The following is a 14,407-nucleotide window of genomic DNA, read 5'->3' on the forward strand; positions in this document are numbered from 1 at the left end:
TGGTATGGAGCTCTTGAAAAGTCATTAAAAGTAACGAAGAAGAAATGGTATGGAGCTCTTGAAAAGTCATTAAAAGTCATTAATCAGCACTACAGCACTCACTGCCCTCCTTCCTGTCTTACTCCAACGCCAGCGGGTCCAGGCGAGGGCAGGCGTCCCCGAGCCGGGCCGGCACCACCTCCGAGCTAAACCATATGAAAAGGAATCCCACCCACGCGGGTCAAAGGCTACTGCAACGCTTTCCTTACAGCTTCATTCATTCACTGCGGTTTTCATTTTCCAAATACAAAAATACAACAGTTCTTATTGAAATCTATACGCTGGTAGTTTTAGTACACAAAAAAAAGCAAAGTATTTACAGAATTATACAGTTTAAGAAAAAGCTCTGTACAAAAAAATATATAAATCCTTTTGTTCCCTCTATCTTTTTTAAACCGTCAGGACTCATACGCTTGCTGCAATGGATTTTTCAAAACATACACGGACTGAGCCACAGACATTAAAAGAACATTAGAGATGACGGGAGAAAAGCAAGACATTCTCCTAAGTACATAGGATCGGCTTCCCCTCGTTTCTTCACGTCTGTAATTTACCTCAGTATTAGCAGGAAAGCTCTAGTTATACAAAGAGGAGAGGTTTCAGCGTGAAAAGACAACGCTGAAAGGCATCTTCCCTTCAACTGGCAAGGAACAGAGGATACTGGGTTGGATGCACCAGGGGCAGCGTCAGCCCATGGCACGCTCGGCTGCGTGTCACTACCCACGCTCAGAGCCACCCTAATTTAAAGGTTCTCTCCAGTCAGGAACTCGCTGGTAAACTAATTACTCAAAAGAGGAGAGCATTTCTGCACCTATAGTCTGTTTATTCTGTATAGAAATGTAGGTAAGATGGACCGGGAGGTGTGTGGTACAAATGGAGAGCATCAAGAAGATGCTTCTGGATAACAGGCATGAACAGCAAGAGCCGTGTAACGGTTACGATACACAGCTCCAGCATCTGAACTCATTTAACCAACTCATTAGGGTTAACCCATCTCTGTCCTCACACAGCCCGTTTTGGGGTGTGCTGGCATGGGGGTGTGCTTTTAGAGCGGGACAGCGTAAGGCAACCGCGATGCGATGGTGTTCACCGAGAGGCGTCTGAACCAAACGACCCCTGGAGCTGGCTCAGCAACCTCCCACAGGCGGCTCCGAGCCCAGGTCCAGCGCCAGGACACAACATCCTGGTGCCTGCAGAGCGCTTTGCTCCGAACACCTCGTGGATGTGGCCTGAGCGTGACTGTGGAGTGCTAACGGGAGAGGAGGGAGGGTTCCTACGGGCCAGAGGCGGCCCCCAGCTCAGTTCTCCACCCATACCCATACTCACAAACACTGAAGGGCAGTGAACAAACAGCTAACTCAGACTCCAGCCTTACACCGAAATGCAGGGGAAATCAGCAGCGAGCGCGAGTTTGCTCACGTGTGGCACTGCTGATGGTTTCTGTGAAGCAGAGTGTGAAGAAATGGAGTGAACAACACTGTAGTAATACCCTGTTAACCTGCTTCTTCCGCCTCCTCTCAAAAAAGCAGTAGAGCACAGAAACCACGTGGCTCTGGAACACACTGAAATGATTTATGGATGCAGCCACAAGTAGTTCCTACAGTAAGTGATGCCATATGAAATAAAATGCTACCCTTTTTCAATTAGCAAATGAGGCAATTTTTTCTTTCATAATATTTAATGAAAGTTTGCGTCTTTCCCCCGACCCCATAATATTGCTAAATAAAACCTGTAATATCTTTTCAATTATAAACTAACAAATTAATCACATTATAAAAAACCCAAAACAAGGTAATACAGGGTGACACAAAGAGGACAAGAAAATACTAATTCCCCCCCCTCCCATTCTATCCTTTCTTAAATAGAAAAAATCACCACTCTGGTGAGCTCGATAATTCTGTAAAAAGTTACTGGGCCTTTGGCTAGCTTAGGATCACAGCTCTCCGTCCGAAATGTTTCTGTAACAAACTTTGCTCACTTTAAATCTCGTGGTGTGAAAAGAAAGTAAAACTCTTTTTTGGCTCGTCAACTTCCTTAAATAAACGTTTAAAAGATGTAGCTTGAACTATATTCCTAAAATTATACATTTCCAACATCAAGTTTCATCTTCGCCAAGAACGGGATTCATCCTCATCTTCATCGTCGTCGTCATCGTCTTCGTGCAAAAATAAATCTGAGGTTTCAGTCTCCTAGAAGAAAAAACAGAGTTTTAAACACAGGAGTCCCATGTGGCGTCCTGGGAAATGCAGCACTGACAGCACCGGCTGTGCTCTGTGCCAGGCTCCTGTTCGCCTCAAGCGCACACAACTGCATCCAGAGTCACAGCAACTTCCACAGAAACTACAGCAGCCTCTCATGGCAAGAAAGGAAAGGAGAGGCAGACTACAAAGGCAGCAGGAACAACCACCCACCCGCTCTGAAACAGCGGTTTTCTGCTAAATGCCCGCACAGGAACACCTTTAAAAGCTTAATGACTTGTAATCAGAGGAAAGAATATTCGTAATTTATCCTATAGTGAAGCACTGATACTGGGAAGTGAAAAGCTTAGCAGCCTGCATGTAGAGAACGTGAGGTTTATTTGCATAGTTGACAATTTTTTCATGGAAAATGTACCTGGCTAGTCAAAACCAGTTAAGTTTTCTGTTTGCAAAAGCATCTTTCATGAAATTTCTTCAGCAAACAGAAAACCATATGCTAGAAGGGCTCTGAGCCTGTGGATTCCTAGAAGCGCGATTAGGGTTTGGACAGATTTTCATACCTCTTCCTTGGATTCCTCTTCCTCGATTTCCGTGGACACAGAGGGTACCTTGGGCTTGTACCATGATATCTGCAGCCTTCGGTCTTTGAACCGGGATCCCTGGTTAGCAGCCTGGGTTGTATTTTAAACAAACGTGTTTTAAAGAAGGGGATCAAGTGGGTAATTCCCAAGACTGCCAAGATTCCTATCAAGGAGCCAGACCCAGCGCACTTTGCGCAGGTCCGCGTTTGAAGATCTCAGACACAAAAGCCACCGTCACCCACTTCAGTCTGTCAAGAGCAGCTTCACTCCAACCTGAATCCGGTAAATAACGCCCACCCAGCAGCAACCCGAAGAGATGACCAGGGCTCTGAACCCCACAGGACACTGAGCCGCTACCAGCAAAGGCCCCACTGCTACTGAGGCCAAGAGGAGCGTTTCCCCCTTTAGCAGCACTATATGCCGTAGCCACAAATACCCACGCTATCTAGCTCAAGCTGGTGGGATCAAAGCCTGCTAGATTTTAAAAGATAAAGGCAGACAGGAGAATTCAAAAACTCCTATTTTAGAACTGTGAAAAAATACACCCAGGATTTGACTTACATTCTCAGCTTCTGAGCGAGATTTGAAAGTCAGAACAACACTTAGTGGGGAATCTTCTTCTTGGAGGTCTTCAATATCTCCAAATTTCTATGAGAGAAAAATCAATTAGGAACAGCAGTGATATTCTCCAAAAACACGACCACCATGTGCTGCAACTGCAGTGCACTGAAGTGCCACTGAAGCCTCATTTTTTGGACAGAAAAAGCAAGAGCCAGAGAAACCTCAGCTGCATCACCCAGCAGTGCTGCAGCATCTGTCCCTGTAATTTTGGGCAAGAGCTCAGATCTACTGATATTCTAATGTGTGGAGCTTAATTTTGCAGAGGAAAAGGAAACAAGTGTATTAATTTATAGCTCTGCAGTGAATGCTTTGAATTCACCGTTTCCCTTTGTTGTTGTACTTTAGACCTTCAGGAGGTCCTTTAGAGCTCTCTAATCTGCAAAAGGGACTTCAGTAACAGGAACCAAGCCTCGCTATGGAGCTCCTGGACACCTTCTAGAAGTCGGATACTGGGAAGAGGAAAAAATACCATCTAGCACAGATTAACAAGAGGCTTGCATTTTTAGAACCTGCGTACTGCACAATGCTGAAGATTGGAACAGTCAGAGTTAAACAGTAAAAAAAAGTCAAAACGAAGGATTTTTGCATGGAATACAAGCAGCACAGAAGAAAATTGTAGTCAACTTCAGATTTAAGATGAATAGCAGAACAAAAGTAGTTTAAAAGCCACTAAGAGAATGGCTTGATTAACACACGAGTTGTTTGTGAACACTACCTGGTTTTAGCAGCTAAGGATGGCTGACGTTTCAGAACCCTTTCTAACAAAGGCACTGTGGTTCCCTCCCAGGGTTCAGGGCACTGTCAGCAAACCACAAACCAGGCTGGTTTGTTTGACCAAAACACATTTTTCACTGAATTTACCTAATCGAAGCAGTAGTGGTGGCCTCTGACCTCTTGACAAGCAATGAAGCCAAAGCACAAACAGCTCCCGAAGAGCCAAGCTTGCCCCACTGTGGGAAGAACTGGAGACTTCTCTGTTCCCACTCAAACCAGAAAAAGAAAAGGCTTTTGACTGCCACTTCTCAAGAACTCCACTGCTTTTCCATATCCAGCTCTAAAGGGCAGCTTTCTACAAAATTAGCTTTCCCGTATCAGCCACGTGCTTTGCAAAGAGCATCCAGAAATACCAAACCAACTTGATCAAGCTTAGATTTCATGCTGGGTCTATTTATGAAGTCCTGCATGCTCTCTGAGAGGTCTACTAGCTTTGCACTTGAGAACACTTCATTTTGGGAAGAGTAACCGAGGCAAATGCAGAAACATTTTTTCCTTGACTATGTTAACTTAGTTACGCTGCTAACACTTTGTTATCTTAGCCCGCAAGCTGCTTGCTCTAAGTCTGTAAACAAATGTAACCTCTTTTTCAGCAAAACAGTTGCTTTGCTTCTCGAGCTAGAGAAACATAAGTGGTGTAAATTGCTGATCTGAAAATGATCATTACAGGGAGAGGCTGGTAGGTATTTTTCAGCCTTCTAACACCTGTTTTAAGTAATTTTAGTGCAGAACTAATAAGAAATAGCTATTTAGCTTTTTCCGATAAGAGAATGCTTTGGGCCAGCTATGAAAGGCGTTACATTTACACCCTTGATAAGTCCTGAAGCTGTTCACTTCTCCATAGCCTGTTCCATGAATTCAGGATGAAGCCTTTGGTTCGTTTGCACTAACAGAAACAAAAAAGGCTTCATCTCCAAGAATTCAGGAAATAAAGAGTTATTTTGCACACTCTTAGCACGGCTCTCTGCAAGTAAGTGCACACCCAGGTACTGGTTACCTACTTAACCTCAGATTTACAGTTCGGTCACAACTCTCCTCTTCAGGTTTGTTTTAATGTGAGCCCACACTTACAGAGAAGTGCTGTAGCAACTCATCCTTCTCCTCCTCAACGAAGCCTCCGACTGTCAGTGCTTTGGGGCGATGATCCACCACCATGTGGTTCAACATGCCCCGTCCTCTCCCTCCACGACCCCGTCCTCGGCCTCTTCCTTGGGCTGGTGCCGTCTTTCCGCGACCAACGGGCAAAATGCCTAAGCGGGCAGCCTGTTCAAAGAAGGCAAAGAGAGTCCAAAGCCATCCTCAGCTTCAAAGGATTTAAACCGTTTATACATCACGAAGGCATTAAAAGCATCAATCCAAACTCACCTCTACTTGTAACTGATTTAGCTTTTTTCGCAGTTCAGTTGTGTCTTCTCCAGACGAGAGTCTCTTATGAAAGTCCAGTTCTGCATCCAGAAGTTCCTTTTGAGCCTTAGAGAAAAAGGTGCAGAAAGAAAATGGAAGGGAAAAGCAGAAGTGTAACGTGTGCTTTTAACATTTCATTCCACTTCTTCAGCTATAATTTATGCAAATGATGCAGACAGATCAGTCCACAATAGCCATACTTTCCTCTCAATTCAGTTTGGTTCAGTTGCCTCCATGCCCCTCCCCAGCCCACTTTTCAAAGGGCCCTGAATTCTCTGCTTCAGAAGTGGAACGAGCTCGAAGGAGCTCCATGCAGAACTAGGTCATGAGAGTCCCTCAGAACCACAGCGTGCGCGTCCATGGTTATCAAATTCAAAATAGTGCTTGGCAGCGTTTCAATCTAATGCTGCTGCATTTTTGGGATAAAATATTAGAAACAGTGACAGAAGACAGGCAGGCAAGTGTCTTGTGCAATACACACCTCTGTCTTGGACTTCAGTTTTGATGGTGTAGGGGTTGTAGATGAAGTTTTTAATTCATCCTTTAACTGAGATATTTTTCCAGCTAGTTCTTTCAAGGTCTTCATTATTTCCGCTCTCTCTTCAGGTTTCATGGCCTTATTTTTCTCCAGCTTGGATATCAACATCTATGTATTAATAAAAGAGCAGGATTACAAACTTCCAGGAAGACCAACATCAAGCAGACAAGTATCTACAAAATCATAATGTATTTACTAGAAGACGCTCCAGACTTACCTTCTGGCATTCTATTTGTGTTTCTAACATCTCCTGCTTCTTTTTCCTCATGTCTTGTTGGAGTTTCATTGCTTCCTATAAGAAAAGGAAATGCTTTCAATCAGTAAAAAGCAGCCTAGCATTTGTACTTGTATATATACACAATATTTTCTTCTTCAAGCTATAGAAGTGAAGGTCATCATGAAAACCACCAGTCTGCAAGACACACAAGTATAAAGTGTAGCTGATCCAAAAAACCCAAACCAATAAGAAGTTGCTAACTTCCTACTGTGAAGTACTCTAGTTTTTTGCCCCCTTTAGGCACCTCTTAACATATCCTACGTTGTCATTTAAGTGTCTCATACCTGCAGAGATCAAACTCAGAGAAATGCCTCACGAAAACCCAGAAAAATCCACATACGGCCAAGTGTGTCGAGGAGGACACTCCAAAGAAATACTCCTTTACCCATGATTCACCTCGATGTGCATTTCAACATAGACCAGTAACGATGACAAGAACTCTACTAATGCAGAAAGCTACACAGCAATATTTGAGGGTTAAGGTGCCCATCAAACCTTTCTTTATGAAGGACTTTGATCGTGCATATGAAGTACCTGTTTCTTTTTGAGGGCTTCTTGGACATCGTGAGGTTTCGACCCTGCACCAGTCTTCATAGGTGTCTTTAAGTTTGACGAACTGTAAACCATTTTTGAGTGGCTTGTAGGAGTAGGAAATGTCTGAAATAGTAAACACACACAAAAACATGCCATGGCTTAAAACAAATATAAAATATCAATGAGTTTTAGAGGAATGTGTTCTGTGAAACATAGAATCACGCTTCCTGACCAAATAAGGCAGCAGAAGTCACCTTAAAAGAAACTACTCCTCCATGGCCAAGAACATGTGCTGCACTATGATAGCAGTCTGAATTAAACCATATCAGCTTGAACTCTATACAGGACTCTATAACCTTCTAGTACTACTGTTAATGCACAGCATAACTTCAAAAATCACTGGGAAAAGCCATTAGATTCACCAACAAAAAGCTGTCTCCACATATAGGCTGTCAAATCTACTTGCTGTAAAGCACTGTCAAAAATATTTTGTGCTACTTAAAATACTGAGACTTTGTTTCTGAAGTCATTGTCCCTATTTCATATAAACAGCCAATGAAACTAGGAAGAAGTGACTGAGCATGGCTGCACGGAACAGAACAGAGCAACTGGGGACAATTCACATGCTGTATTTGCCAGGTCCTGCTCAGCCAACAGGCCACAGCTTTAACTGGAAGCACAAAGACAGGCACAGCCTTCATACCATACCTGGGAGTCCTCCACCACAGCCCCAGATGGGCTCAAGTCAGGCTGGTTTCCACCTGCTGCTCCAAGGCGACGTTTCACTGGGACTTTATTAAGGACATAGGCACCAGATGCCAGTGGTTTATTCATCACCTGTGTATCAATAGATATTAAAAAAACCGAAAGATTACATACTCTGCTTTCTTGAAACATATTTAGGAATGCTGGTAACCTTCACAGCTCAATTGCTTGTTTAACGCAGCACGATACCTTTGACAGATTGCTGTGCACTGTTACAGCTGGAGTTGTGGCCAGCGCTTGCTGCTGGAGGTGAAGCTGGTGATGAAGAGACTGCGGAGGTGTCTGCTGCTGCTGCTGCTGCAGCAATGGGGGCTGCTGTTCGCTCTCTCTGTGCCACAGAACCCTTATAAACCTGTTGTTCAGAACTGCCTCTGTGCTGGAAATCGCCTTCCTAGCCTCGTCGTTAGTCAGGTACTGAATTAACGCAGCTTCAGGATCATTCTGGAAAGCAACCTGAATCAAAAGTTCATTAGAATGCATTACTTGTCAAGGAAGAAAACATCTCAACCAGTAGCAAACCAATCTACAAAGAATCATAATAAAGAGGACAGACTTCTCCACCATATCATCACATATTCAGAGCGCTGTGAACTGCCCTTCGGGTATGACTGAAGAGATCCTCGTGCTGACTCCAGAGCCCTTTAACCTCCTGAAAGAAGACTGCTGTCCGAGGATGTACAAAGCAAAGGTTCACCACATTCTCAAAGCAGCATTATCCAGCAGTCCTGAATAAGACTCTTAAAAATCAATCACAGCAACAAACAGTCCTCGGACTGTCTAGTATAGTGACTGAAATAGCATGTTTTAAATGCATTATTTCATTATCAGGGTGCAGAAAGCACCACAGTGTGTTTTGGGCTAAGACATAAGATTATAAATTGAAGAAATATAGATGCTTCCTAGGTATCTGTCTTACTTGGACCTCGTAACCGAGGACTTAAGAGGCAACTGTTTTGTCTAGGAAAAGAAATGGAAGTTAAATGCTATTTTAACCATGTAACTACCTGTGTTTTGCTCATACAGTGCTTTCCCCTTCTACAGTGCAAGGAACACCCCTGAACTGGAGCCAGTTCTAGGACGCAAAGTGGTTATAAACTGATGCATACAGACTCTCCTGTAGCATCTTTGTCCGAATCCTGACTATGAAATATTATGGGATTATCATACAAGACAGAAATTGTTAGGTCTTTTTATACACAAGTTGCTCAAAAACCTGGAGTTAGTTTAGAGACTGCTAAACCTGCAAGTCTTTCTCAGTTAATAAGACTTTGTGAAGGCAGAGGCCAACATACTTTTACAGAATTAAGGTAATAATACAGAGCGGACCAAGGAAAGGTTTCTTGGAGTTCCATCACCTACTCTCCCAGTTAGCTTCCATTATTTCCTCAAGAAACAGTCGAGCTCCTATAGTCAAGGAGGCTTCAGGGAAAATAAAATACCCATATACAGGCATAAAACTGAACTTGTTTTTTTACCTGAATGTTTACAATAGTTCCAAATTTGCTGAAATGTTCATTGAGCTGTGTAATATTGTTCAATTCCGGTGGAATTTTTCGAACTTCTAGTTTTGTATTAGTATACTGGTTCTTCTTCAAAAATCCTGGCTTATTCTGGTTGTTATTTGCTTGCCTGGAGAAAATGAGAACAAGACAGTAATTGAGATAGGCATACACATAACTTAAGTAAGGTGGCAAATGTTAACACACATTTAACTTCTATTTTTCTCATAAAAAGTTTACATTCTAAATATTTGCAAAAAAGACCTCCTCTCACCACCAAATATCTAAAGTCTCTATATTACGAGGACACAGAATTTCTGACCCAACCGGCTCAAGCTACAGGGAGATGAACAGCACTGAGGCGCACTCCCATTAGCCAGCTGCGGTTCTCAACTCTTACTTTGCCAGCCAGGGTTTCTTCAGAGGCGGACACTCCATGCTGCTCGGGGACCTCTTCCTGCTGTCTGGTTCCAGGACAACTCTGGTTACGTTGCTGCTGTTGTTTGTGATGGGAATGGGAGGTTCAGTCTGGATGATGATATTGGCAGCTGGAGGAAAGGAAAAAGGCCTGTGTTATTCACTGTATATCAGTGGAGAAGCTTTCACTTAAAACAGCAACATAGCATTGAGTTTTAAAACAAAAATTAGGCAGACTCGATTGAGTCGGTCAGTTCTGTTTATGAAGTTACCTCAGAGATCACTTGCTAGCTTAACTGAACAACCTGAGGAAAACAAACATTTAGTCCAGCCAGCAGAGATGAGATAGTGACCTTTAAGATTAGCATTAGCTTGAGGAAACAAACCTAAAACACCACCTTTCATGCACTGCAAATTCAGATTCTGCAGGAAAAAGGGGGGAAAGATAAAATGGAAAAGAAAGAAGGCTGGGTTCCCAACGTTACAGTTCTGCAGTGAGGCAGGGGCTAAATGAACAACCAACTTTTCCTGCATTAACCCCAGACAATGAAAAAGCAACCAAGAACCCATTCCTCCCGCTGCTATCCCCTTGCCATCCCTCCATACAATTTTCACCAACAAACTGTTAATTAAGCACAACTATGTCATGAAATTATACTCAGAGACATTAAAGTTTGAAGCAACTTCTACACACGCACAGCTGAAGCACTAGATCACCATTTGCCAAGTATTTATTTACCACCTTTCATAGATCATGCTATTGCTGTTTTAGTCTCCTGTGTATGCCAAATATTCAACTCCTAAAAAGAAGTCTGAGTTACGAGTCAATTTTCTATGGCTTTTACATATGCCAGAGCTCTGCTGATTCCACTGGTGAGAACAAAAGACTGGGCATCTTCAGGCATACAGCTTTAACCTTACTTTGGAGATGATTTGAGAGCAAACCTTCCACACTGGTGACAGGGACAGTAAAACAAGGGGGCTGAAGCACCACCGCCGAACACTCACCCACACTTTACAACCGGAATGGGCTCTTGGAGAGAATCTGGGGGCCAGCAACAAAGCCCCAACCCTGCCTTTATGATGTTCATTAAGATGAAAACAGTAGCAGCAATTTCTGCAATAATAGTTAATCACATTCTGTATGGGATGAGCCACTGGAAGGCACTATTATAAAAAAAAACCAACTCACTCAGACTTTCTTATCTACTGAATGAGAAACACTGAAGTGTAACAGTAAACCCTGGAATTTAACAGCTTTAATGACTGGGGCAGAGAGAGCAGAAGGGAAAAAGCAAGCTATGCTAACAGAACAAAAATTTATTTAAAAAGCCTTGACTTGTTCTCTCCACTAGAAGAGATTTTGCACACTCCACCACTGAGAGACACCATCCACATCCGTCCAGTTCAGGACTCAGAGTTACTTAACTGCAGACCGGGATTTCCAAGGGCTGGGAGAACCGGAAAGGTTCTGCAATGTCCTTTTTTGAGAACACCTGGCTGACAGAGGGAGCACCCAGCACCAAGATGTGCCACGACAGCTCTCATCCCCACTGTCACACAGCGCCTGAGCCCAGCGCTGCGGATCAGCCCTGTGCACCCTGGGCAATGCACAGCGGTCTCCAGGCAGGACTGCCCAAAGCCACCCTTCTGCACCTTTGTCTTTCCAGAAACACCCAGCACCCAAAAAGTGTCCCCACAGGCCAAAGAGGAATAAAACCCCAACCAACCAACCAACGTAACATGCCCAAGCAAGTGGTTATTTTTAACCAAAAAGGCTGCTGTGACTGCAATGTGGTCATATTAGAACTTAAAAAAAAGGCAAAGATGTCTGAAAAGTGCTCTGAAACACTGAATCAGTGAGAAAAACTATTGCTTTCAGTCAAAAAGGGGCAAAAAGTGTTGACGGTCTTGGACAAAAATAGCAACAGCAATGACTAGAAACCCTTCCTACCTCTTGGATTTGTATCCATCTCCCCAGATGTTAGGCCAATTAGATTTGGACGCTGCGTTTGTGCTCTCGTAAAGAACTGTCGGTACTGAGATCTACCAGCACTGGTAATACTAGGAGCTTCAGGGTTATAGCCATCTGGCTCATATGTATCTATAAAAAAAGGAGAGAAATGAAAGAATTTTTCAAATGAGTTTAAGACTCAGGGTTAAATTTTCCTTTAAGGGAATTCATGGATGCCCAAGAATCAGAAGTGGTTTTGGATGAAGAGAAGAGAGAAAAGAGGTCATACAGCCCATATACGTAGCCATTTAAAAAACCTCAACTGAACTTCATGCCCAAGTCTATCTGGCCATATATAGATTTTTTTAATCTGATACTGTTTGTCAAAGCACACAGGTCACAATAACTGCGTATTGCTGATGAGCTGCCTGAAAGAGGAACGAGGTGTCTGCATGACAGCCTTCAGCATGTCTGACAAGTGTTTCGAGAACAACAACAGATTCAGCTTGAGCATTTATTCTATGGGGCCTAAGATGCAAAGAGATTCTCAGTCTCTGCTGCCCACAGTCTAGTTCACTTCAGAAAAGTATTTTTAGGGAAGAACATACTTAAATTATTCCAATCAAAGAAAGCTGAGAAATGGAGCAAGTTGACCAATACTTACCTATTAAGCTCTCTTAATTTATATAAGAGTGAGATCAGCTGCCTAGCTCCAGTAGAGGTACTGATGATTACGTTAATTCAAAGGAGTAACCATGAGAACACAAGATGACAGAATTGACTCTTATTGTTCCTCCAGCCCAAGGTCCAAATCAAAGATGATGCATTTTTCCAATCACAAAAAGGCAGAGCCATACCCAAACCAGAATGAATTAAGTCTATGAAAAGCCTCCACAGAAACACAGCACATCCTGGAACAGAAACAACTGCTGGTATACGGGGACTTGACCTACTCGAAGCACTCTAAATGTCAGCTCCTTATTCCACAGCAACAATGAAGACTCTACATTTAAAACAGATGCCCCAGAGTTTCAATGCTGATGTTTTACAGCTCAGCTTCAGACTCTGCCAAGAGCTTTCATCCACTTTGCATGAGCTGAACGACGAGTTCTCCTCCAGGACTTGGCATATGACTGACTGCAAGAGGACAACCAGCAGTTGTCACCATAACGGTCCAAGAACAGGACAGAGTCTCCATGGATGCTCTGGAGAACAGAATCAGCGTGCAGCTGAAGGCAGGGATGCCCTGTGAGCTCAGATGGACACGACCGCCCGTCAGAAGTGCTGAGGCTGAAAGAGCTGGATGGTAACAACTGAGCACCCGAGTGTTTGGAGATAGGGGAACAGGCTATCCAACAAGATATCTGAGGGACTTAAGTTCTGAAAAGCATGGAAGTCATGAGGAAAATGACATGGATGGTGAACTAGAGCCCTCCTTTGAATAAAAATTCAAACTATTTATGTAAAAAGAGCCCAGACAGGAATACTATAAAAGAGAGACTGAATTAGCTTACTTTGAGCAGGTAAAACATCGAAATGACAGTACTCCAATACCAAAGAAATAAGCTCTGTTGGATTTAACTTGAGCAATCTACAGTTTTCCAGGTATTTTGCTATTTCCCCTCATAAAGCCCCACTTTCTAAAAACCTGAGCTCTGTTAAGGAAGATGGACAAGTCCATTGAAAGCCACCCATTTTTTAAAGTTAGAAAGCTAGACCTACATCAGTTCTGGAAGAAAAAAGATGGAAAGAAAGTACTGATGTACATGAAGACTGTAGAGACTATTGATACACAGCTGGAAAAAATCTCTCATCTGCAGTAGTGAAAATGGGATAGGAATAAAGACCAAGTTAAATGGTAATTACAGGTTTGCAGATCCATCTTTTGCCTACCAATGTTCTACTGAGCAGCTTAAAGATGAAGAGAACCCTTTCTTGTGTGACAATCTTATTGCTCTGAGCGTATGAAACCCAAAGGGAGCTCCCCACAAGCGACCTCTCCTCAGAGACAGAACGACTGCCGTTGCACGCAGCAGCAGCAGACGATGCAGTGACCACAGGGACAGCTGTCAGACTTCTTTTTAGATTTGGACGTACTGGAGGAAGACAGAGGCAATAACTCCTAATCACACATCAACACAGGAATTTTAAGACTTACAATTCAAGCATATTTTTTAGGAAAAAAAAAAAAGGCGTTTGCTTACGTTCTGACACTGTATACAGCAGGTTCTGGGGTAACGGAGGAGGAAGCCTTGCTCCTACGGGCGCAAGACTGGGCACCGCACTCGTCCCAGGCTGGTCGCGGTTATTTATCAAACTGGACTGTGTTAAAGGTGGTCCTACAACGACACCACACAACAGATCACACAGACTTGTAACTCAGCAGTTAAACACAAACAATTCAGTGCAATTTGTTTATGCCTTTGAATTTGTAAGTATTGCCAGTCCCACTACATTGAAATAGGTTGAGAAGCCCTGCTCAGGTAGGTTACTGATACCAACACCTTCTTTCTTTCCCAGAAAAGACCAAGCTTTAAGCCAAAGGAGAAAAAAAAAAGGAAAAAAGAAGAAAGTGTCTTCTCCTCCCTAGAAGTTTATTATTGTCAGAGCTTGTGCTGGCTAAAGCGGCTCCTCCCTCAGCTCTGCCATGGAGAAGCAAGGCTCGCTCAGAACAAGAGATCATATCAGCATTTAGATTACAGTTCTAAAACAAGAACTACAGGGCTGGAGGCATTCACAGGCAAGGCATTTGTCTAGCTATTTTTGCGTTGTTTGCACCATACATGATACACACATTCCTGCTCAA

General features: G+C 43.2%; 1 protein-coding gene across 1 annotated transcript in view; it reads right to left on the minus strand.

The window, feature by feature from the left end:
- Window positions 1-1,708: 1,708 nt before the first annotated feature.
- The window catches only part of RBM27 (RNA binding motif protein 27), a gene marked incomplete at its 5' end in the record, with an annotated part of 19,018 nt that continues 6,319 nt past the window's right edge, over window positions 1,709-14,407 (minus strand). The window contains 14 exons of the mRNA XM_010185305.1: window positions 1,709-2,228; window positions 2,798-2,908; window positions 3,380-3,466; window positions 5,285-5,476; window positions 5,579-5,683; window positions 6,099-6,263; window positions 6,373-6,447; window positions 6,967-7,089; window positions 7,675-7,803; window positions 7,921-8,184; window positions 9,207-9,360; window positions 9,631-9,778; window positions 11,602-11,751; window positions 13,806-13,940. Of these exons, the coding sequence (XP_010183607.1) occupies window positions 2,142-2,228; window positions 2,798-2,908; window positions 3,380-3,466; window positions 5,285-5,476; window positions 5,579-5,683; window positions 6,099-6,263; window positions 6,373-6,447; window positions 6,967-7,089; window positions 7,675-7,803; window positions 7,921-8,184; window positions 9,207-9,360; window positions 9,631-9,778; window positions 11,602-11,751; window positions 13,806-13,940 (1,925 nt within the window). The remainder of the gene's footprint in view (window positions 2,229-2,797; window positions 2,909-3,379; window positions 3,467-5,284; window positions 5,477-5,578; window positions 5,684-6,098; window positions 6,264-6,372; window positions 6,448-6,966; window positions 7,090-7,674; window positions 7,804-7,920; window positions 8,185-9,206; window positions 9,361-9,630; window positions 9,779-11,601; window positions 11,752-13,805; window positions 13,941-14,407) is intronic.

The sequence above is a fragment of the Mesitornis unicolor genome, unplaced genomic scaffold, assembly GCF_000695765.1.
Source record: "Mesitornis unicolor isolate BGI_N332 unplaced genomic scaffold, ASM69576v1 scaffold43705, whole genome shotgun sequence".
Lineage (NCBI taxonomy): Eukaryota > Metazoa > Chordata > Aves > Mesitornithiformes > Mesitornithidae > Mesitornis > Mesitornis unicolor.